This window comes from Symphalangus syndactylus, chromosome 17 (assembly GCF_028878055.3).
Source record: "Symphalangus syndactylus isolate Jambi chromosome 17, NHGRI_mSymSyn1-v2.1_pri, whole genome shotgun sequence".
Lineage (NCBI taxonomy): Eukaryota > Metazoa > Chordata > Mammalia > Primates > Hylobatidae > Symphalangus > Symphalangus syndactylus.
In genome coordinates, this window is record NC_072439.2 from 56,204,261 (window position 1) to 56,230,080 (window position 25,820).

General features: G+C 40.4%; 1 protein-coding gene and 1 long non-coding RNA gene across 3 annotated transcripts in view; one reads left to right on the plus strand and one right to left on the minus strand.

Annotated features, from left to right (window-relative positions):
- The window catches only part of ARHGEF26 (Rho guanine nucleotide exchange factor 26), a 142,003-nt gene that overhangs the window by 109,589 nt on the left and 6,594 nt on the right, over nucleotides 1-25,820 (plus strand). For both annotated transcript variants that reach the window (XM_063620266.1, XM_063620265.1), the window contains exon 12: nucleotides 14,741-14,950. In XM_063620266.1, the coding sequence (XP_063476336.1) occupies nucleotides 14,741-14,950 (210 nt within the window). The remainder of the gene's footprint in view (nucleotides 1-14,740; nucleotides 14,951-25,820) is intronic.
- On the minus strand, nucleotides 20,872-25,752 carry LOC134732896 (uncharacterized). The gene is made up of 2 exons (XR_010116462.1): nucleotides 25,684-25,752; nucleotides 20,872-25,599 (listed from the first exon to the last, which is right to left on the minus strand). It is a non-coding gene; the product is annotated as an uncharacterized lncRNA (long non-coding RNA).

Genomic DNA, 25,820 nt, shown 5'->3' on the forward strand with positions numbered 1-25,820 from the left:
ATTCTTGCCAACCTCTACTGAGCCACTGTTCTAAGCATTTTACACATTTATATCATTCAATTCTGACGATATCCCTGAGAAGGTAGCACTGTTTTTATTCTCATTCAGTGTTTTTCAGACTCCTACCATAAAATTTTTGTGTAAAACAGAAAAAAGTTGGTCCAGTTGAGAACAGGCTGGGGAGCAACTCTAGTGCTCCTTTTAACTTAAAATGCACTGCTTTTAATGATTCTTAGTCTAAAACATTCCCCTGTGACTGGGAAGGTGCTAGCCATACTCCCTTCTGAAGGGAATGAAATAAATCATTTGATTGGCAGAGTGTTTGTTCTTCTTACTCCAGGCTTCTAGTTGTGTGTTTGTGTCCAGCTCTGGTGAGATGTCCATGAAGAATATTGTAGAAACCTTTTCTTTCCAGTATTTCTTCTGTCAGACTGTTCCTGTTCTACACACACACACACACACACACACACACACACACACCCCTTCAGCTCTGCCTTTCTCTAGGGAACATATTTTATTAAATGCACCCAACACATGTAAGGTCCTATGTAAATATTTAGTCTTTTCTAGAATATGAACTTAGAGTGAAAATATAAATCTGTGGGCTGTTATTTCCACATCTGAGGGAAATGATGGTAGCCTGAATTGATGGCACATGGTGGGAGCAGGGGTGGTCCTGGGGTGCAATTTAGGCAAGGTGAAGAGAATTATAGAAACAGATCGCTATGAAAATACAAAATAAATGTCCAAATGTATCAGAAATATTTAATTAAATGCTAGTTCTGAGTTGCTGACTTTATAGCTTGAAAATTCAAACTAAATTAAAACAGATTGAATTTTTCTTTTTGCTCCTTTTAATCAGACCATATTATGAATTATTTTAGCTGAGTGGCTGTCTAGCTGAAATGAAATGTTAGTATGATCTTCCCTGAGAAGCCATAATGTGACAATGATACATACATTAAAATGCTGATCATTATTTTTCATACTTAGGAAAATTCTATTTCCATATCTCCAAGGAGAAATTACTTCTCTTACCTGGAGTAGTCTAAATAGTTCTAGCAGCTAAGTAAAAAAAAAAAAATTTTTTTTTTTTTTTTTTTGATATAGATTCTTGCTCTGTCCCACAGGCTGGAGTGCAGTGGTGTGATCTCGGCTCACTGCAAGCGCTGCCTCCCGGGTTCACGCCATTCTGCCTCAGCCTCTCGAGTAGCTGGGACTACAGGCGCCCGCTACCACGCCCGGCTAATTTTTTGTATTTTTAGTGGAGATGGGGTTTCCCGGTGTCAGCCAGGATGGTCTCAATCTCCTGACCTCGTGATCTGCCTGCCTTGGCCTCCTAAAGTGCTGGGATTACAGGTGTGAGCCACTGCGCCCGGCCGTAAATTTTATAAAGAAAGATGGGAGAAGAATTATAATTTTTATGTTTTTGTGTTTTGTTGGTTTCCTATGAGATAGCATTTTTCCTTGGCTTTCTCCAGGATGTTTTGTTTTTAGGGGAGAGTAATTATATATGTCTCTTCAAATGCCAGAACTCTTGACTTTTAACATCTTCCAGCTGTTGAAATATTTGTTCTGTCTCAGTGGACCAAGAGCTTTAACTAAACTTTTGATTTAAATGGTAAAATGTACACTGACAGTACCAAGCCAATTTTAAATATAAATGTAATTTCGATTATGGTGACTTTGGTGGCTTAATGAAAATATTAAAGGTATTTAAACCAGTACAGTGCAACTTTTGTTCTTGAATTTGCACAGAACTACTCAATAAATATAGACTATTGAAAGTCAGAATTAAGGTATATGCTCTTCTATTTAGTAGCATACTTTGCCCTTCACAGATGGTTTTGCTTTCCTAGCTATCCCACATTTATTTGCTCAGGTAAATTTGAACTTGCGTTATTAATAAAGAGCAATGCCATTGGGAGTCTTTGAGATTTTTTTTTTTTTTTTGAGACCGGAGTTTTGCTGTTGTTGCCCAGGCTGGAGTGCAATGGCGTGATCTCTGGCTCACTGCAACCTCTGCCTCCCAGGTTCAAGTGATTCTCCTGCCTCAGCCTCCTGAGTAGCTGGGATTACAGGCATGCGCCACCACGCGTGGCTAATTTTGTATTTTTAGTAGAGATGGGGTTTCTCCATGTTGGTCAGGCTGGTCTAGAACTCCTGACCTCAGGTGATCCGCCTGTCTCGGCCTCCCAAAGTGCTGGGATTAGAGGCATGAGCCACCGCACCTGGCCTTTTTTTTTTTCTTTTTCTTTTCTTTTTTTTTTTTTTTAAGAGCAAGATACACAGCTCCAATGGAGAGGACAACCTGAGTACCTAACTTGGCCTTTACCAAAACTAGATTTTTTTTTTGCCTTACCAATTAGTTCATTATATTTCTAGGGTGTTCTTAGGTAATAGTATTGGAGACCTAATTGTTTGTGACCTTAATATGTGGTGAGGTGACATGCAGACCACAGAAGCTTGATAAACAGACTTGGTTAAAAATGTAAACTATGCCTGACCGTATTTACGTGATAGCTGCAAGGAGGCGACTGCAAATGCTTTGCATGCCAGAGGCAACAGTAAAGGAGATACAACAACCCTGAATAAGGCAATAATTTAGGCTTGGCCACAAGTTACAGATAAAGGAAAATCACCTGTGCCAGCGCTTGAGGACTGATCTAGCCACCCACTGCCTAATTCTAATTCCAAGTTTCAGTCAAGGAACTTAGCCGCTGGGCTTCCAGTGGTTTTCCTCTTCAGGGAGGTTTTTCAGCTACTGAGAAAAGCTGCTCGGGAGGACAGTTACTCTTCCTCCTCCAATCCAGACTGGCAGAAGGTTTATACTGGGCACATTCCATAGATTGCTGAGGTGTGTGGACCCCTCCACTTCGCAGTGCATGTATCACTGCTAGTGCTTATAAAGCTGGCTTGATGAGTGGCCATGACACTGTCTTTGTGACAGGAATTTTCAGTTTTTTAGAACATTAAAAGCAAGCTTATTTTAATTATTAATTTTTTTTTTTTTAGAGACGGGACCTTGTTCTGCTGCCCAGGCTATTCACAGGCATGATCATAGCACACTGCAGCCTCACACTCCTGGGCTCAAGCAGCCCTTACACCTCAGCCTCCTGAGTAGCTGGGGCTGTGGGCACATGCCTTTCTCTTTACAAGAAAGTTTAGTTTTCATTAGCACTGGCTGCTAGTGAGTCACTCTATTAATAGCCTGGTTCTACCAAATTTCGAAAGGATACATGATTGATTACTCTGGATGAGGGATGAGGACATGAACACTTTGGTATTTGAAGCTTTGACTTAGAAGTTATCTGGGTACTGCAAGAGCAGACTTCTCAACCTTGGCACGATTGACATTTTGGGGCCTGATGTTTCTTTGTTGTAGAGGACTGTCCTGTGCAGTGTAGGATGTTTTAGCAGCATTCCTCGTCTCTATCCACTGTTGGCTAGTAGCAGCCCCCTTGCACCCTAGTTGCGACAACCAAAAATGTCGCTAGATGTTTTTGCCTAATGTCCCCATGGGGCAAATCCCTGCTGGTTGACAACCACTATACTAGCATGGTAGTAAACTAAACTAGCTTTGCCTTTGGAGTAGTGAAGGTGTGTGAATCTATCAGACTAACACAGCATGAATAGTAATATTGTATTATATAAGTAATTTATTGTCGAGTTATACTCGTAGATTAACAAGTAACATAATATCCAATATGTGCCTACTGATAACTTATAATAAAGACTAATTACAGACTATACCTTCATGTATAACCTATGGTCTAAGTACTCTTGTTCCTAGTTTTGAAATACAAAACTGAATCCAAGACCTAACTAGGTTCAAACTCCTAAAAGGTTTATTTTGTAAGATATAGTCCCTTCTGTCTGGCTTCGGTCTTCTCTACCAATTTCACCTGAAGCTGAAAGCAAAATTTTCCCTCCTGTATTTGTTTCCTCGCTGTGTTAGTTTCTTACAGCTGCTGTAAGAAACACATTAAGCCACAAACAAAGCGAGTGGCTTCTAACAGTCAGAATTTATTGTCTTATGGTTCCGGAGGCCAGGATTATTTCCATTTCACAGATGAAGACGCTGAGGAAAAGAGAGAGAAAATACCTTTTCCAGGGTCTTTGAGCAGAGCCAGGATTCTAATCTGAGACTTTGTTTCCACAGGCTCAGTTTCTTTATGTTCATTACTTCTTCATTTTATTTTTCTAGAATATTTCACTTTTCCCCTCATCCTATAAAGTTACAGGGGGGAAAAAGCATAGCAACTTACACCTTTTTTGTTTGTTTGGAGAAACGTCTTTTCCAAAGTAAACTTTTGTTAAGTATTTTTATAGTTTACTGGTTGTAGGAGAAAACTAGAACCAGGACCAAATCATATTTGTGAGTTTTCCTCTGCCATTAGCTAATCTAGCATCAGAGTCTGGGGAAGAGTTTCCCTTTGATAACATTTCCTTCCTGCAGACATTTAAGACAGGAGATTTCTACTTCCTGATTTCTGGTTCCATAAATACTGTGTATATTGACATAGCTTGAGCCCTGGTTACAACTTTCTAGGTTTTATAAAAAGGTTTTCAAAATTTTTAACTTTTTTTCAGGTTTTATAAAATTTTCTGTAATAGCAAACTACTAGGTCATTATCATAAGGTCAAGGACTTAAGTTCAAATTTGGATTTTCCCAAATAGTTTGAACACCCAGTGGCTTAAAGCTGTGCAGGCTCCCTTGAAAGGTTCATGGCCTGGTTTGGTTCCATATTTGCTTTTTCCATGAGAATGCGCTTTCCTATTATAGAAAGCTGGAAATCACCTGATACCTGTCTTCATCTGCAGAATAAAGTCGTTCCTAGGGAAATTAAGAGTATCTTGGCTAAAGGAAGGGGCACTAAAAATGATTGCAAGCTCCTTTATTCCTGGAACACATGAAGCTTGGTTATTTCTGACCAGTTTGGAATTGAGTTCTAAATTCAAGATGGCAAGATTGGGTGGAAAAGAAATGCGAGCCCTGTTTCCTTTTTGCTCCTTTTTTTCTTCCGCTGTCATATGCACCCTTGATTCCTCTGATGTTATGAGGTATTGTTTCCTCTGCATCTGTAAGGAGAGTTGTCATTGCTGTTAAATGTTTAAAGCTGCCACTACTGAGAAGCACAATATCGATGCCTGGGGTCAGAAAACTGAGCTCAAATCCTGGGCAAATTACTTCTCGTCTCTCAGAGCCTCAGTGTTCTGTCTGTAATATGGGGGTAATAACATCATCTTCATTACAGAGTTTCTGTGAGAATTAAATGAGATAATGCACATAAAGCTCTTACTACAGTGAATATGAATAGTCCTGCTAAGTAACTGACACATGCTATCATCAAGATTATTTTTGGTATTGTGTTTCTCTCTCTAAAGATTTTGCCATAAATCAAATTATTGCCCTTCTGCTTCTAGAATATTTTATTGTTTTTAAAAAATGATTTTAGGGCCGGGTGTGGTGGCTCACGCCTGTAATCCCAGCACTTTGGGAGGCCGAGGCGGGTGGATCACGAGGTCAGGAGATCGAGACAATCCTGGCTAACACAGTGAAACCCTGTCTCTACTAAAAATACAAAAAATTAGCCGGACGTGGTGGCGGGTGCCTGTAGTCCCAGCTACTCGGGAGGCTGAGGCAGGAGAATGGCGTGAACCCGGGAGGCAGAGCTTGCAGTGAGCCAAGACAGTGCCACTGCACTCCGGCCTGGGTGAAAGAGCAAGACTCCATCTCAAAAAAAAAAAAAAAAAAAGAAAAGAAAAAAAAATGATTTTAAACCTTTACGTAATTGCCACATAGCTGAAGGTACGGCACGCTCTAGGACCAGACCTGAATTTATGGCCTCCAGAACACGAGCAGTTTTGGAATAAATGCCTTTAACTCTGTGCCTTTCCCTCCTCATGAAACCCATGTCAGGCGGCAAGTGAGTGAGGAAAAACTATTGGTCAATTTTTCTTTTATAAATTGGTGTAAATCATGTGTACACGTTGTAGTAGCAGTTTTTTTTTTTTTTTGCACTATTCCTCAATGATTAGGAGACACTATAACATTGTTGCTGAAAAATGTGAAATAAATAGTATATTTTTCCTTTTTCTTGACGTAGTCAGTAGTGTGGTACTCCTGAATTGGAGTGTGGGGTTGCTGTATAATTTGGATAACCTTGTTACCCACTTAAGAAGCTGTGCCTGCTCTTCAGGACTTGCTTAGTTCAGCTTATCCCAGGGAGAGAGCTTCAGAAAGGTGGTGACAGCCTCTCAGAACTGTCCATCTCCTCTTTTTCAAGGACTGTGGGTTGAGAGCATCCAATGAGCAGCCACAAGAAGTGCTGGGCTGTGGCATCTGGTGACCCCTGGAGACAGGGATGGGGCTTCCTGGCCCTTTTCTGGGTCACTGGCCATCTTTTTTGGTGGCAGTGAATCACAACAGATCCTTATCATACTGACAAATGGGGAACCTCATCTCCACTATTTGTTATATTATTAACAATGAAATAGGATGTATGTGGCATGTTTGTTAGACTTCAGAATTATCTTGAGGAACTGAGCAAGTAAGCCTATTTGAAATCAGTTTCTGGATAAATATTGTGCCTTGTTTTGCTGGTCTGAGCACTTGCCAAATTGTGGATTTCTTGACATGGGTATTTAGCTCTAATTATGCTTGGTCCACTTGCGCATTTGCAAAACATATAATTATCAGGCTTTTAACAAAATGTCAGGCAATTTAAATGGATGGTGTTCTGTTAGGAAAATAAAAAAAATAGCTGACATTTACTGTAAGTCAGGCATGATTGTAAGTGCCTTACACACAATGAGGTAATAAATGTATTATCTCATTTAATCCTCTCAACAATCCAGTCAAGTTGGTATTGTTATTCCCACTTTACAGATGAGAAAACTGAAGCACAGAGAGGATCAGTAACTTGCTTTGGTTCACAAAGCCAGTGAGTGAGTGGGTTTCTTTCTTTTTTTTTTTTTTTTTTTTCTGAGACGGAGTCACCCAGGCTGGAGTGCAGTGGCATGATCTCAGCTCACTGCACCTCCACCTCCTGGGTTCAAGCGATTCTCCTGCCTCAGCCTCCCGAGTAGCTGGGACTACAGGTGCTTGCCACCACGTCTGGCTAATTTTTTTTTTTCTATTTTTAGTAAAGATGGGGTTTTACCATGTTAGCCAGGATGGTCTGGATCTCCTGACCTCGTGATCCACCTGCCTTGGCCTCCCAAAGTGCTGGGATTACAGGTGTGAGCCACCGTGCCCAGCCTAGAATTGGGTTTCTTACCAGACATTCCAAATTATGGCTCTACTCTTACCTGCTGTGCCATACTTCATTCCTTTAAAATTGTATATTATTCCACTAAAAACATGTTAGTAGTATAATTCTAAAACCAAGCTTTGAAATGGAAATCAACCTCAGTCAAGTGAAAAAAATTTTTAACTCCTTGACTTAAAATAAATTTTAGCATAAATTCAATGTCCTTCATCCCAGCAAAGTTTGACTAGAGTGTTTCTATTCCATTTAAGCACACGATCAAGTGTGACAGTTTAGGAATCATGTTTTTTAGAAGGAGAAGGGAAACAAGTTGAAATTTACAGAACACTTTTTTCTCATACATATATTCGAGGAAAGTAGGAAGAATTTCCTTTGATCTCATAAGCCCCATTAACTCCTGTGTATCAGTGCTACTGGGGGGAATGTCAGAGCCATTAAATTCCTCAGAGGGATTTAATGCACGACAGTCTAGAAGAGGATCTTGGAGTGTCCCCAAAGAAGAATGATTTAGAAATGTCACAAAAGGCATTAGAAGATAGAGTTTCAGGTTTCACAGTTGCTCAGTGTCACTAGATTCTGTATACATGCAAAGAGAAATAAAATGGTGAAATCCAGGTGTTTAATTTGGTGGGGTGATGGGCCATGGTGGCCCTTCGGAAGCCATTTCACTGGCCTGTAAGCACAAGGGTCTGAAAAAACGCAGGCAGCTGCTAACTCAGGAAACATTTGTTGTGGCACCAGCACATTCTAGTAAATATTTTTTTTGGGACAGAAAAGCTGTGTGAATGTTCTAAAGCCTATGGAAAGGAAACTACTGAATAGGTAAAAAATAAATGTCACTATCTTGAGAATATATGCCAAAATCATATGAATATCAATGTTGTGATAAATCTCAATAGCATCTTTTCTTTTAAATTAAACCTTTTTACAAAAGGAAGAATTGGAAGTGCTGCTTGGGTTTCTATCTGTCGGATTTGGGCCATAAAAGAGAGTTCTAAAACAATGTAAGTGGGTACGTGAGAGTTATACCTACAGCTGGGGCTGAGAGATGTGGCTTGTGGGAAAGCTGGCTTGTGCAGTCTAACCCTTTCCCTTGCCTCCCCATCACCATCCTTCCTTTCACTATCCTGGGTGCATCTTGGTAAGCTAGCCTATCTTCCATTCCTGTTCATCCATATTAAGTATCTAAAATGCTTGCTAATAAGGGTTAAGATGAGAACTCGCGCTAAGGTATGTACATGTTTAACAGCACCTCTCTGACCACAAGGCAGGCCCTTAAAGGTCTATATCCAGCAGAAAGACCTGTCTTGTCACTTACTTTTTCTTCACAACTCTTATGTACCCAGAGCTTGGGTCCAAGGAAAAATCCTGGTTTAAGGAGTGAGATTGGGATCCACATTTTAAAAACATATTTGATATGTTTCCCCAAATGTCCCAATGTTATTTATTGATTAACCCATTAATTTTTTTAGAGATTTGAAATGTCACGTCTATATCCCCAGAAGTGTCTGTGTCAACTCGTGAACCCACTATTCTGCTTCATAATTCATCAGCCAACTCATGCCCTTGTCCCAGTCTTTGAATTTCTGCAGCTTTACAGTACGTTTATTTTTTATTTTTTTATTTTTTATTTTTATTTTTTTTGAAACGGAGTCTCACTCTGTCACCCAGGCTGGAGTGCAGTGGTGCGATCTCGGCTCACTGCAAGCTCCACCTCTCAGGTTCACGCTATTCTTCTGCCTCAGCCTCCTGAGTAGCTGGGACTACAGGCGCTCACCACCGTGCCCAGCTCATTTTTTGTACTTTTAGAGATGGGGTTTCACTGTGTTAGCCAGGATGGTCTCGATCTCCTGACCTCATGATCCGCCCACCTTGGCCTCCCTACAGTATGTTTTAATACATCATACGGCTAGTTTATTGTTTTTTTTTTCCCACAACCTTTCTGGCTATTTCTGCATGTTTATTTTTTTCCGTGTTTTACAGTCAACTGAACTGTTTCTACTCCCTGCCATCTGTCAAAAAACCCTTGCTTGTGTTTTCACTGGGTTGTGTTTAAATTATATATTAATTTAGGAAGAATGGTATCTTGATATCAAGCTTTTCTATTCATTAATTTGGGCCTTCTTCTAAAGTTGTTTAAGGTTATCTACATATAGAAGAAACCTTGTTTAAGGTTATCTACATATAGAAGTTTAATCCATATTATGTGTTTTGTGGCTATCATAAAGTGACATCTTCATTTTATATTCTAACTGGGTGTTATTCATATACACAAAAACCATTTTTTTAACACCTAGTTGCTTTACTGAATTCACTCTCACTTGGTAGTATATTTTCAGTCAATGATGTCATCTGCAAAGAGTTAGTTGTTAGAGGGCAGAAAAGACATTCCATTATCAGGTAGTCACTTCAGTTGCATCCTTAAGCAGCCACAGACAGCTAGAGTGATGATAGCCGTCACATCTATGTATTTTTGATTAAATTCTTGTTTTTTTACTTTTATTGTAAAATGGTTCAACCTTGCAGAAAATTATCAAACATGAACATACCTATCATCCGTGCTTAACAGATACTTTTTGCTGTATTAGTGTCAGATCCTTCCTTTTTAAACAAAAAAAAAAAATAAAACACTTCAGATTACCCAAAGTCCTTCCACCCTCAGCCCTTCTTCCTCCTCTTCCCCAGAGTACCTACTCTGTTGAAGTTGGCATCTCTTATTCCTGTGCTAACTACTGTAGATACATATATGTAGCTTTGGTATTTTAAAAATGTATGCAAGTTGTATGCAAATTTTTAAATGTCTTCCTGATTTCAAAGTAATGAATATATGCTCAGAATGAAAAGTCTAACCTTTGTAGAAATTATGGGACAGAAATTTCAAGGGCTTCGTAATAATCTCCTTAAGAAAGCCACTGTTCACAATAAGGTATATCATTTTTCTGCCTTTGATGTTATGTTGCATATAGTAGAATCAAACACTGACCTGCTTAACAAAGAATGCCTTCCAGAGAAAAAAAACAATTAGATTATGTGTTTACCATCATATCCTGTTCTCTACTAGTAGTTCTTTATTTTGTTAAAAACAAGAAAAGAAAGAAATCTCAACAAAGGTTACTAGGACCTTAAGTGGATTTCAACAGAGGAACCCATCACTGTTTACACTCCAAGCAACAGACTTACATAGATTTGATTCAGTTGAAGCATCTGATAGGAGCTGCCGTTTGCACAAAGCAGACGCCTTGATGAGCAGCTGGTAAACTTGGAGCACATGTAAGACAATCAAAGGAAGTCTCCATATAAACTTCTCCATGCAAGGAAAGATGGTTTTTCCATTTGCCCTTTTCTGAGCACTTTAACTTCCTCATTACCTGTTCCAAATTGTTTCAGAGACTATGTAAACCATATGTTTGTTAAACGATAGAGACAAACATGGGGAAGTCTGATTAGCATCAGCTTCCCTCAGGAAGGGGGTTTCTTTCCCAACCCTGTTTAGCCTGCTCCGTACGTATTGGACATGGGGTAAGTAGAGATGGGAAACGGGCTTTAAACAGCTGCACTTGGCTATAGAGTTTCCGCTCCTCTTTCTACTGAAGCACATGTTTTAACAGTTACTCTCTATTAAGAAGAAAGATAGTAGGTGCTGGCTGACAGGAAGAGAATGAATTTCATTCAGTATTTCAGTATTCATTCAAACCTTCATGGGATTAAGTGTGTGAATGTGTATGTGCATGTGTGAGAACACTCAAGAGCTAGCAAGCGAGAGTGAGCTGCTTTTCAGTTTTTGTTCTTTTTTTTTTTTCAGTTCTTTTTTTTCTTTCAGTTTTTGTCCCACTGGGTTTGAATTAGGTAGCCAGCAAGGATAAATAACCTATTTACTTCACTACTATTAAATGGAATCGTTTCTTTTTATAGTGGATTCCCTAAAAGAGCAGTAAGGAAGGTGTAAACACCTACATTATTACGTAATGCAGAAGTGTACTGGCCTAGACGAAATAATGATATTGGATATTGGGTGACCACTTTAAAAACAAAAAGGCCAACATGTTTCTTGCATTTTATTTTGGACTGAGAAGTCCAGTGGGCCAAGTTCCTTGTTTTCAGGCATGTTCAGTGACACACCTATGCAGATGTGTGGAAATAAATACTTGAGGTGAAATCATATAGCTATGATTAGGGCAGCCACAGTTTATCATTCAAACTGGACATTTGAGAGGACTTCAGGCATAAACTGAGCCCAGCAGCCACCCTGGGTCTTAGTCAGTGGCATTGTAGTTGTCATTGCTTAAGAGGAAATTAATAAACATTTTTAAAAAGTATCTACTTCTGTCTTTATCCCCCAAAGACAAAAAATTAAAGCATTTATGACTCTGAAAATTGAAAAAGAAGCTGGCTGGGTGTAGTGGATCAGGCCTGTAATCCCAGCACTTTGGGAGGCCGATTACTTGAGGTCAGGAGTTCCAGACCAGCCTGGCCAACATGGTGAAACCCTGTCTCTACTAAAAATACAAAAATTAACCAGGCATGGTGGTGCATGCCTGTAATCCCAGCTGCACGGGAGGCTGAGGCAGGAGAATCACTTAAACCTGGGAGGCGGAGGTTGCAGTGAGCCGAGAGTGCACCACTGGACTCCAGCCTGGGCGACAGAGCGAGACTCCGTCACACACACACACACACACACAAACACACACATACACTTAACTAGTTTATTCATATTAGCTTATATTCATTTTCTGTGAACTCTTGGTCTTGAATTCTATTGGGATGACTCGATAGGTGAAACCACTTTATTTTATTTTATTTTGGAATTTGAGTCATCTCAAATGATGACTTCATAGCATATTCATTTCTTTGACTTTTATTTCTTTGGAAATACCTACGATACCTACGCACATGTCATTGTTTAGGGCCTTACCCCACGTTCACAATATTAGGTTGCTTCCATTTCTCCTTCTGAAGCAGAATTGTTTTTAAGCAGAAACAGGTGCCTTTGACTAACAGGTTTTTTAACTTGTAAATTGGACCAAAAGAGTAATCAGAAGGGGCAGAGAGAAAATAGTAACAAGGAAGCCTCAGTTCATCCTCATTTTCTCTTGTTTTTGATGCTGCTGTTATTGAGCTTTGTTATGTTTGCTGTTTTATCCTGGTTTTGTTTTTTATCCTGAGTTCTATGCTGTTAAATGCATGTCTGATATAGTATCTATACAACATAATAAACTTGTTCTATGCTGCTAAAAATTGACTGCTTTGTTTCTAGTAAACATAGTCTTTTAAAAAATGACCGTATTTGTTTGTAAAGCGTATTATTCACCTTCGTCTTTTTATAAACATCATGTCTACTTTGATAAGTCTCATTTTGGATGTGAGAAATATTTGACATATCCAGGTGTGGGTGTGCTGGTCTGTAGGCAGTCTCAGGAGAACTTTGGAGATAATCGTGCCACACAATCTTTTAATTAATACAGATTACTACCCTAGAACAATTAGGCTTGATCAGAAGGCAATATTTTGCTTTTATAGATAACTGCATTTGCTGTTTTTTGAGGCCAGAATCTATCAAACTAAATTTTAGAAAAGATTATAACGGTTTTCAAGGAGCATGACAAGGGAGTGGTTGACAGGTAGATGTCCATTCTGAGGAAAATAAATTCCAGGAAATCTTGAGCAAAGTGGCCTGTTCTGAAATTCCTCCTAGTGTACTGGACTAGGCACAAGGAGTTTTCTTTTCTCTAAGCTCCCCTGACATCATTCATTTGCATTTATTATTAAATGAGGTAATTATTCGATATTCCTAGCATATATTAGAATTTACTGCATATTCATCCACTTATGTGACAGTTATTGAGTACTCTCATGTTCACTCGCAAGGGTGCGGGTGCAGAATAGAGGAAAAGCTGTATGTAACCAGGTTCGGGATTTGCCAGCCAAGTACAATCAAGGAGATGAACATGTATGCAAGATGTGATTTAACTAGGTACCAAGAAATCCAAGCTAGCTAATTTAATATGCATGAACAAGAGGACACAAGGGAATTAAGGGAGGGGGTAGGGGGAAGGTTGTAGCGTCAATGGGTTGTAAGAACTGGTGGGTTAAATGATGGTTGGTGTTGAGGATTAGAGGAGGTGAGTTGGAAAGAAAGGCCGTGCTGGTTAGAGAGTGGTATGTTTGACACTGGGATTACAGAGAGGTTGTAGTTGATGGTAATGACAGGGACTAAGGTATAACCATGGATTTGTGGCTGAAGTAGGGCAGAAAACAAGATCATCGGAGGAGAGTAAAGTTGGGGAATTGAAGGTACAGGGTAATGGAAAGATCCTTTACAGGAGAGTTCAAGAAAGAAGTAGTGTTGGGGACTTGATGCAAATGACCGAGAGAGAGAGAGAGAGAGAGAGTGAGAGAGTGTGTGTGTGTGTGTGTGTGTGTGTGTGTGTGTGTATGAAGAAGTATTGTTGGAGAGAGACAGAGAGCCAGCAATGAAACTCAAGGGAGAGGATAGGAAACGATCCAGGGGTCTATAGATGACTGTGGTTATGAGTTAGAGACTGATGGCATGAGCTTCAAAGCTGATGATGTTTCAGGAGGAGGAAGTGATCATTGTATAGAAGCAAGAATAAAAAGCACGCAGGCAGAGAGCTCTCAGGAGATGCCTTGTTCTCTAGGGAGAGCCAGGTTTCTTTTAAGGCAAGAATGTGAAGGGAGGGTTCAGAGACGAGGCCAAGTATTTAAAGACTTTACTAGATTCCTTAAATGAGGGAATTGCATTCCCAGAGGGTACAGTGGAAAGGATTCAGGAACCAGCTGAGGAGTGGAAAAAAGTGGGGCCAGATTGGGCATGTTCACAGTGCGATGGGAATGGGAGTGCAGGGCAAAGAAGGATATTGGGGGTCCTGAGCCTAAGCAGGAATAGAGGGCATAATGAGATTAGTCCTGGTGGTTTCTGAAACAGGTGGTGAGGCTCTGAGTGTGGGACACAAGGATGGGTTGGGTGTCTTGCCAGAAGCAAGCAGACTTCTGGGGCTCTTCTCTCCAATGCATGGTCATTTGGAGATGGGGGGGTTTGGGAGGTGAGGTCTTGTTACCCAGAGCATGAGTAGTAGGCTCCTCCTTCATTCTGCGAATAGAGATGTGGAAGCTGGGGAAGTATACCTGCTGGAGTATTACCAAGATGCCTGTAAGGAAGCAAGGATCACTTATTATATAACAGTTCCAGGATGATGTCAATACCTGAGATGCAATTTAGTGTGTTACATACATAAAAATAGTAATTAGGTTTAATTGGAGGGGGTTACATTGATTTATAATCAGTAGATAGAATTCAAATTCCAATTCATAGTTTAAAATAAGTCATTCTCTCCCTCTCCTTCCTGCCCACTCCTTGCTGTTTCCACCAAAATGTGCCTTGAAAACTGACAATGTCACAGTCTTATCTGCTGAATAATTGACATGTTCTTTTCCCTTTCCTTTATAGTGAAGAAAGTTATAACGTCAATGATTATTCCTTAAGAGATCAGCTATTGGTGGAATCTTGTGACAATGAAGAGCTTAATTCTTCTCCAGGGAAGAACAGCTCCACGATGCTCTATTCAAGACAGAGCTCTGCCAGTCACCTCTTTACTCTGACAGTCCTTAGTAACCATGCGAATGAGAAAGTGGAGATGCTACTAGGAGCTGAGACGCAGTAAGTATATGTGGGGAAAGGATCGGAATAGCTGATAGTATCTCCCTGACCTGATTTCCTTTGGTTTACAGACTCCCTAAAAACAGCAGCTACTATTCATGTTTTTGTTGAGCACCTACTGTTCGCTAAGCACTATGACTAGGTGACTTTTACAGATGTTGTTCTTTTCATTGTAATCTTCTTACAGGAGATGGATGTTGTTATTTTTGTCCTTATAAGTCCTGATAGATGCAGTGTGCTTTAGGTGATGTTTTTATTTTTATAGAGTGGTTTAAAAATCATTTTACTTTTTTCATTGACAAAAATATGATACACTGTCCTTAGGGAATATGACTCAACTGGTATTTTGAGTCTAGGCCATAAGCCTTCTTAGGTAATGGAATTGAGGTCGTTTCTCAGTCACCTACCTTCAACCAGAGAGCAGAAAGCCTAATGATTTCTGTCAAAAGAGCTACCCAGTTTACGGAAATATACTGATAAATCCTCTTTCTAATCCAGAGTTTATGCAAGACCAAAACAGGCATTCTGTTTGTGCCTGCAGTTTCGCCAGCAGTTAGTGTGCAGTTAGTTCTCACATTGGATGAGTGGCAGTGAGGGTTAACTTTCAAGTCCACCTTAGTGATTTTTTGGTTCACTTAAAGATAACTGACCAATGTATTTGTTTAGAAACTGGAAACTTCCTCTTGCAATAATCATCATGGGCAGATACTATATTGGGTCAGAGAGTGGAACAGTGGAGGGAAAGGAGAAGTTCCCTAATTCTTTGTCCTCGCAGATTCCTGCCTCCCAGTCCATGTTTGCCAAGGTTCCTAAATGGTGTGGTTCAAATGGATCAGCAGCTGATGAATAACAACCCTAAAACTGTAGCAAGATCTTAGAGAAAGTGATCCCAAAGAGGTATCTTCACCTTAAGACTGATTTTAACAGTGTTCCTAGATGATTAAAGAGAATATTTAAGAAAAATTATTCAAGGGCACTTGCTAAAGCACAGTAAGCTTAGCAGGCTTTATTCAAGATCATTTTAATAGGTGTAAGGACCATTGCAACAAGGTCTCCAGTAGGGGAGAGAGATTGGGCTCAACTTCGAACACAGCATGGGCAAGTGGGAATTTATAGCCATGGAGCAGGATGGAGGTCAGTGGAAGGAAACTTACTAAGAGGAAATATCAGAGATAAGGGTGATTCTGGCTAAACTAACCAAACAGGATTCTTGCTGAAGACAGGCCAGGGTAATTAGACATCATAACCTCTGGGATGATAGAGAATAATGAATCTTATCAGATATTGAGGATGGGGTAGGGGATATTCTTGACAAATTGACTTAGTAGGGTTCTTTGCTAAAACTGGATTTTATGAACTGTACAGATGAGCCTAGGAGAAGATACAGAAATCTAACTAAAGTTTGGCCAAGCAAAGAATCTTTGTCAAGAGACATAAGAAAAATGTGAAAATTACAAGGCATCCACATAAAATGTCAAATTATTTCATATCTTTTGGCACTAGAAGTAACATTTCACAGGCTGGAGAAAACCAAGGACAGGTTGGTGAAAGCTATAGCATATTCCAAATGAACTGGAGAGTTCACCAAGGTAATGAAAAAAGAAATACATTTCATAAGGCTGCAGCTACCATAGACAGTGATTCCTCTGATGGATCTGGGCAAAGTAAATTAAAAGACTTCTGGAAAAGATTCACCATCGTAGATGTCATTAAAAACATTCATAATTTCATGGGAGGAGATCAACATATCAACATGAACAGGAGTTGGGAAAAGTTGATTCCAAGTCTCATGGATGACTTTGAGGGGTTCAAGACTTCATCGGAGGAAGCAACTGCAGATGCAATGGAAAAGTGAGAGAACTAGATTTAGAAATGGAGACTGAAGATGCAACTGAATTGCTGCAATCTCATAATAAAATGAACAAATGAGGAGTTGCTTCTTCAGGATGAGCAAAGAAAGTGAAGTTGCTGTGAGCATCGTGGAAATGACGACAAAGGATTTAGAATATTCCGTAAACTGAACTGATAAAGCAGCGGCAAAGTTTGAGAGGATTGATTCCAATTTTGCAAGAAGTTCTGCAGAGGATAAAATACTATCAAACAGCATTGCATGCTATACAGAAATCTTTCATGAATGAAAGAGTCAGTTGATGCAGCAAACTACATTGTGGTCTTAATTTAAGAAACGGCCACAGCCACCCAAACCTTCAGCAACCATCACCCGAATTAGTCAGCAGCCATCAAAAAAAAAAAAAGGGAGCGTCATCTTCATGTGTTTGTTTACAAAACAAACAAATGCCTTTCTGTGAGGTCCCAGAGTTCTTCCTCTAAAGGTGCTGAAAAGCGCTGACGGCATTCCAAGCATGCCCCTCTGTGTTTGCGGCTCTGGGGAGGTGAGCTTGGGTGGGCGTGTGCTTGCTGATCTGTGAGGTGACCAGCAAGCGACACACCCAAGACCAGGGCCAAGGGGAGGCATTACTTGAACTCCAAAAGTGGTTTAAACCCCTTCGCCAGTGAGGACAAACTAGACTTCCTTTGTGTGGGGAAACCTCTCCTCAAAACAGAATTTTTAGTATGCCTGTGCTTTGGATTTTATAGGACTTTAAGGATGAGAATGACTTAAACACTTTGGAAATTAGTACTTTTCCAGTATTCTAGAGAATTCTCAGAAACTAGAGACTTCCCTTTCCCCATATAGTTAGTAATGGTGAAAGTGTTGCTGGTTTTGCCTTGTGTTTTCCTTTTCTTTGGCTTACAAGGATTGTTTGTTCTTTATTCAGGCCTTGCCAACATCTCAACAGAGATTTTCCTGACTGTCTCATTCATAATTTATGTAATCTCCACCACTCATTTCTGAGATGATTCCAAGAGAGTAGGAGGTGAACTGACATGTCCAGCTTATTTCACGCCAAGGCTAGATCCTTTCCTGGGACATTGTGTAGCATTTGTTCCATCCTTTTGCCTTTTAATCTTGCCAAAGACTGAATGGTTGTTCGTTTCCTCAGTCAGACATGTTCTCAGAATATTTAGTCATGTCACTTGGAAACCCATGGGTCTGACTCATATTTGTAGTTCTTTAATTAATAGCAAGAGGACATTCCAGAAGGGGCATGGGACAGAGGTCTCCTTGGGTACAGAGGGAGTGACTCTCTCATTCTCTTTGCTCTCCCTGCCCCCACCCTCAATTATAGTTGAGAAGTAAATAAATGGACATGCTTTCAAGACATAAAATAGCATTGGTGTTGAAAAAATAGATTTAACAACTAAAGACGCACTTTCCTTAAAAAAAAAAAAAGATTATTAAAAAACCTGGCAAATCGTTACATGCCGTGTTTGCAAATATGCAGGTTAGCTTTGGGCTACCGAGTTTTGAGCAATTAGAGTTTCGATATGCATAGAATGTGTTATTTTCTTCCAAAATTTGTGAAATGCATCAATAAGTATATATTGTTTAGGTTTTCTTTCTTTTATGTCTTTTTGGTTAATATGATTCATTGGCAATCTAGTTGAAAAAACAAGGTTTTCACTACCACTCTAGCCTTAAGTAATTGAAGAATTTCAGACCAGTCAGGTATATAATTTCACTGCTTACTCTTTGACCTGAAAAATAATGAATTTTACACCTAAATCTTTACTTTCTTTGAAAAACTGTTGTCACTAAAGGCCACCTGAGGATATACAACATGTAAAATCAGCAGTAGGAGGGGTGCAGCTGTTTGGCACAAGGACAATTCAACTTCATAAGACAGTGAAATTGTGGAAGAAAAATCAATGGCTTTGATTACATAAAGAATGCAGAAATGCTCACCAAAAGGAGATGGGGCAAACAGTGAGCATCTGGGATGTGCCAGGCACTGAGCCAGCTATAAAACATGATGAAGGGACCCATGGGTGTTTCTAGAGGAGGACAGAATTTTGAGCTGAAGAAAGCATATAGGGAAGTGATCAGACATCTTGGTTTTCCCAGAATCAGTGGTTCAAGTTTAGGTCCGTTGTCCTGGTGAAATTATGAATGATACTCTTTTTGACTCTCAAAAGGTCCTCATTTATACAATGAAATATATGGTGACCCTAATTATATATAATTATTATATAAAACAAAATATTATCAATAACAAATTATAAATATATACACATATTTATAATTATATACATGGTCTAACTCTCTCATTTTCTTCCCCCATGTGAAGTGAGACTCACAAAGGCCATACAGGAAGTGAGTTATTGCCAAAGCTGGAACTAGAATCTGGCCTTCCTGACAGTCTAGCAGTCTTTCTAGTAACAAATTTTAATCTTTTTACGGAGAAGCTGCCAACCAGTAGGCTGTTCCACCCCCACTCTGCTGCTCAGTTTGGCTTGTTCTGGATTTGGAAGGAAAACTCCAAGAAGTCAGTCGCTATTAACTGTGAGAAACTACTAAAATACAGAATTTTTCAAGTCCAAAGACTTTATTATTTTTTATTTTATTTTATTAAGACAGAGTTTCACTCTGTCGCCGGGGCTGGAGTGCAGTGGCACGATCTCGGCTCACTGCAACCTCCCCTTCACGGGTTCAAGTGATTCTCCTGCCTCAGCCTCCCAAAGAGCTGGGATTACAGGGGCTTATCACCACGCTTGGCTAATTTTTTTATTGTTAATAGAGACGGGATTTCACCATGTTGGCCAGGCTGGTCTCAAAACTCCTGACCTCAAGTGATTTGCCTGCCTCAGCTTCCAAAAGTGCCGGGATTACAGGTGTGAGCCATTGTGCCCAGCCTCAATCCATAGGCTTTAAAAAGGAAAAAAGATTGTGGAAACCTAGATGTTAAATTTAGGATATCATATGGGTTGGAATATTTTATAAAATGCCAAGTAGATATTGCATCCCCAAAATTATTTTCCATGTTAAACTTCCTTTTTTGTTCCTTTGCCTGTGTTTTTCATACTTCCTGGAATGCCCTCTTCAGGCCTCCTCGGATGGCCAGATAGCTCCTCTTAGGGCCCATGTCAAGCTTTCCTCTGCTGAGGAACCTCTCAGTACTGCACACTGCAGTCTCATCCTGAGAATGCCCAGTGCTCGCTGTGTGTGCCACTCTTGTTAGTTCACTTTTCCCCTCATGTTTTCTGTCTCACCCACCCTCCACTGTATGACTCCAAACTCCCAGCCTACTGCTACATCCTTCCTTTCCTTTACAGAACTTCTCAAGAGAGTGGCCTTCATTTCTCCGGATTAATTAATTCAGTGGATTTTTGTCAGGCACCTACTTCCCATCAAGTGTTATTCTCAGTGCTGGGATGTGGCAGTGAACCATACAGAGATCAGATCTCTGCTCTTAGGCTTATATCCAAGTGAAGAACCGATCCCCTTGGGCTTCCTGCTCTTAGGAAGGGTGACTTTGGATGGAAGGGAGCTTTGGCCAGTCTGCCTGGGCAAATGCTCTGCAATGAGCTAGGATGATGGGAAAGCATTTCTTCTTGATTCAATTAAAAATAAAGGATCATTTCAGGTAGTGGTAAGTGCAGTGAAGACCCTAAAGCTGGTGATGTGATCCGGAGTGAGTGCTAATTGAGGGGTGGTGAGGATATGTACTCTAACTTAGGTGGTGCAGAAAGACCTCTCTTAAGAGGTGATATTTGAGCCTTGAGTGAAAGGGAGGAGTCAACCCTTAGGAAAATGCAATCAGAATGTTTCAGCCAAAGGGAACAGCAAGTGCAAAACCTCTAAGGAAACGAGTTTAGTGTTCTCAAACTTGGCTTGAACATGGAGAATGTGGCTGGAGCAGAATAAACCAGGGAGAGGGTGGCAGTCAATGGGCAACAAAGGCCAGTTTGTCTAAGAGCAGAGCTACCCCAGTGCTGTCTGTGGGCCATCAGTCCTCAAGTAGTTACCAGCCTGGTATGTAGGAAGCAGTTTGGCATTTCTGAGGCATCAAAACTTGTGATGATTTTAACAATTAATTTATTTTTATTGTATTTCTAAAAACATTTGGTCTGCAGTGGATTCAAGGGGTGGAGACTGGTTCTCTACCAGAGATATCTCAAGAAACACTGATTTAGAACCACATAAGCCATAGCAGGAAGTTCCAGGAACAACAGGGGCCCTGGGGACAGAAGTTTCAGTGGGGCAAACAATGAGAACCCTAACCCTAATCCTGTTGGAGTAGTCAAGGGGAGTCCCGATGTTGGCTTGGACCATGATATATGAGGAGACAGAAATGTTATATTTTGGAAACAAAAACAACAGGACCAACCAATGGATTGGATGAGTTGAGGTGGCAGTAAGTGGAAGAGAGGAATCGATGATATTTAGATTTTTGACATGAGCTGCTAGCTTGAGTTGTTTCTTAATCAAGGTAGGGGTAAGTGCAGTGAGTTGTTAGCTAGTTGAGTTGTTTCTTAATCAACCTTGGCGTGGCTTCTTCCTCTGGCACCCTGTTGAGGCCTCTCCATCAGATTAACAGGCTTCCTAGTTTCACACCCAGCAGTCCAGTCTTCCTCTTTCTTTACCTCTAGTGTCATTTAGTTTTATTGACCATCCAGCTCTTTCATGCTAACCCTTTTTTTGAGATTGTTTTTCTCAGCCTCTTATCTGTGCTGTTTGCCTCTCACACCTATGACCATTCCTCTTCTCTGTCTCTTCAGAAATGCAGGCTGTCCAAAACCAAACATCAACACTGCCCATGGCTTTTCCTGACGCACACATTTCTGTAAATGGTACCATGACACTGTTTTGCGTTATCCAGTCTGGAGACTTGGTGCTGTTTTTGATGCTTCTGTGTCAGAACAGATCCATCACTTGCCAGTTCTTCCTGTGTAAAAGTCTATTTCATCTTTCCATTGCACTGCCTCCTTCCTAGGTCAACCACATGGCTTTTGAACTACCCCAATGGCCTCCTAGCGATTCTCCTCTCCCATCAATACAGTAGTTTTATCACTAATCCCTAAGCTCAGCTCTAGTTTTGCCCTTTCCTTGCTTTGTACATAGCGAGTAGGTTCCCAATAAATATTTTTGGGATTGACCCATGATTATTATAACTAGCTTTTCTCTATCCAAGACAAGGTAGAAGAGTAACCAGGTGTGGAGAAAAACTGCTTCCTATCTGTCTCTATTTACTGCCCTTTTTGTTACTGCTGGAGCAAGTTTTTCCCAAATTTTGCTTGTTTTTCAATTTTTTGCTATTATGGATTCAGTCAAATGTTTTTTAAGGATGTACGTGGAAGTCATGTATACTGTGTTGTATCTGTTTGTCCATGACAGGCCCTAAGTCATGGTATTGTTAATGAGACAATAGTCTGCGAAAAATACAAAAGCCTACCCTTTATAGAAGGACAAAGGAAGAACGTTTTACCACTATCATTCTTTTTTCCCTCCGGGCCTTTCAAGAGGAATGTGGGAGCCAGAGAGCCCCCTTTGTCTGCCTTCATTAAAATGAAGCACAGACAGCTGCAGCTGGCACACACAACAGGCTGTGGCAAGTGGAGTCCTTGGCTTCCTGCATTTGCAGTAAAATTTAGATGTCATTTGGGTGTAGTGTATACCGTCATGAAACATCTAGGACGTGTTCAGTGATGAACATAAACTCTCCTCACTCATTATGTGTCAGTTATAGGATATGATGACCTTAGCCCATAATCAAATATCCTTTTCAAAACTTCTCCCTCACAGAGCGCTCTAGAAGCATAATGAATGTGGTTGGTGCTGTCAACCATCCAGACACCAATTCCTGGGCCTCCTGATAAAGGGGCATTGTTTGTAGGGAGTCTTTGAGCTTTTCCTGCTTCTGTTAATGATTTAATTAACAACAGGAAGTACATGGAATGGAATAAAATTGTAAATAGTATCTCTGACATAGTCATATACTTCATCCTTTTAGAAAAATCACAACATAAAGACAGTATACGTGGAAACATTTATTGCGGGGTATAGCATTTTTTTCCTTGTTAAATCTAAATTCTAAGTCCAGTCATAATCTTACATTTATCTAGTGCCTGTCAAAGGATCTGATCTTATGGGGTCCTCATCACGAACCCCAATAGGACGGGAGGTCTTCTATCAGCAAGGAAACATCATTGACCCGCTTCAGGTTAACTGAAGGATTCTGGACCAGATTTTTTAGGTCTGAGCTAATGTAATATGATAAACAAGAAATAATTGATTTAACTATATAGCATGTGACAAAAATCTAAATTTTAGAACTCTTAGTGGGCTAGGGATATTATTTTGCTTCAGTTAGATTTTTTAAAATTTGGCAAATTGAACTGATATCTAGTTTTTTAAGGCCTGGTCTCAGCATTTTTAATGACTTTTTTTCACGCTATGGGCTTTCTTTCATGGATCAGTTTTCTGAACTAATCTAGTTGAATTGAGTGTGTGAGGGAATGAACAAAAACAACTGTCTTCACAATCCTGTTCTTTACAAAGGTTCGAAGGACTTGTTTCAAAGTCCATGGATATAGAAAATTCAAAAGGAACCACAGGTAAATGTGTAGGCTGTAAGAAGAAACACAAAAGGTAACTGGTCAAATGCCATTTTGGGAGGGATAAAAGGAAGATTAAAGAGCAACGAAGGGCTCTTTTTTTCTATTGAGAAATCAGGAAAACCCTGTTGGTGATGGAGTCCTCAGCCAATGTTCTGCTCTGTGCAGCCTCACCTGCAGCCCTGCCTCTGTGATTTCAAAGCCTACTTCCTACTTTCTCAGTATGTATCTGTGTTTTGTAGCTGATGCCTGGTATTCCATAAGAAGTGAGACTTTGCTGTATCTTTGACCTTCGTGCAATTAAGTTTAAACCTACTGTGCATAATGAATTATATGAGAGACAGGACAAGGTGCTACCACAGCTAATAGGAAACTGTAGAAACATCATTTCATGCCATGCATGGAGAACTTAAGGGTTATGAAAAGACTATATTTATAGATATTTAAGTTAAGAGTCTCATTTCAATTTAGTCTTCTTTCTCTACGTAGGTCAAATGTTTTGTTAGAGTGTTCCATTTCAGCACACTGCATGCTGTATTGGATTTTGTGTGTTTTCTGCTCTGTGTGTTCCCTCATACTGAGGGCAGTGAAAAGCAAGGGACTCCGGTGTACTTGCTCTGCACCCCCAAGCTAGCCCAGGGCGTGTGCAAAGTGAATGTGGGTGGAGGAAGGAGTGGTAAGGCGAGTCTTGAAAGTTGATATGCCGCAGATGGACTTTAGTGCAGCATTGCTTACTCTTGTCACTTTGGGCAAAGGGAAAAGTCCATGAACTGGCTGTGTGGTAGATTGCGAATTCATCTCAATTGTTTTATATCGATATGTCCCTGGAGAAAATAGATGTCTGTGAGTGAGCCCTAGACTTCATGTCTAAATTTAATCGTGGGTAAGTCTATGCCCTGGTTTTTCCTGTCCCTAGAATCCATCTTACAACTTAGTTCCTGCCTTAGAGATGTAGTGCTTTCTGCTTCATAGCTGGAGGAGCTCCTTAGCAGGCTCTTTTTTTTTTTTTTTGAGATGGAGTTTTGCTCTTGTCGCCCAGGCTGGAGTGCAATGGCGTACTCTCGGCTCACCGTAACCTCCGCCTCCCAGGTTCAAGCAATTCTCCTGCCTCAGCCTCCTGAGTAGCTGGGATTACAGGCGTGCACCACCACGCCCAGCTAATTTTGTATTTTTAGCAGAGATGGGGTTTCTCCATGTTGGTCAGGCTGGTCTCGAACTCCCGACCTCAGGTGATCCCTGCCTCGGCCTCCCAAAGTGCTGGGATTTCAAGTGTGAGCTGCCCCACCCGGCCTCTTGGCAGGCTCTTGAAAGCCCCAGGGGAAGTCCTGTGGATTTGACAGCATCTAAGAGCGGGGTGGGAGTCACTCAATTGACTCAATTGAAAGTTTCAAAAAGCCGCTCCTTTTAGTGATAGCAACAAGGAGTGTCTTGTTCTATCCTCTGGAGTCCCTGTGAGAGGCAGCTGTGTCTAAGAGATGCTATTAGCATCTAGGCAGCATGCCACAGAAGTGAAAGATTTCATCTGGACTTCTGGAAACTGGCTGCAGGGCAAAGCCACTGCTGATACTGGCCACTGAGTGCCAGAGATGGTGTCTGTGTACAGGAAGATCTGCCTCACTGGCTCCAAGTTGCTCTACATTGCTCCAGAAGACAGCAGTATAGGCTACGTATAATTTGTTTCAGTATGGCATAGAGAGACACAAATGGATCATTTTAGATTTCTCTTGGTGAGCAACTCTTCCATTCTTGAGGTATTTTGTTTTCGATTGGCTTTGTACTTTGCAAATTCCACTTGAGCCTGTGTAAAAAATAGATCTTATTCCCAATAAGGACATGATAGCAAAGATATAAGCATTTGCCTGGGAATTATTTTACATGGAGTTGTGCTTTGCTTATTTCTTATAGAACTATTGTAAAGCCCTTTGTCCTGTATTAGAGAGAGAGAGAGAGGTTTTAAAAGCAAGACAGGAGCCTTGGCTTCTATATAAATTGTGCATATTACTACTTGAGACACCATCTTGACCAAGGCCCAGCCTCATCTTAATCTTTGAAAATGCCTGTCTTTCAAGATAGCACAGTTTCCACCATTCCTGCCTTCCATCATTATTTTGTAAACACCTGCTGCATAACACCACCTCTTTGATTTCAGACTGCCTGGGTTGGGTGCTTAACATACCAACTTGCTTTGTCCTCTGAAAAAAATAGAAATAATTTTGGTAATATTTTCAAGATTGTTGTAAAAATTAGATGATACTTGCAATTGTTTAGTACCATACCTGACATATACGTGCTTCAGAATATTATTTAGAACAAGGCCCAATTCCTGCCATTCTGGAGTTTATAGCCTGGTAAGAAAAGCAGATGAGTCAGTAAGTGATTGGGCTCAATATGTGATGAGTTATATAATTCATTC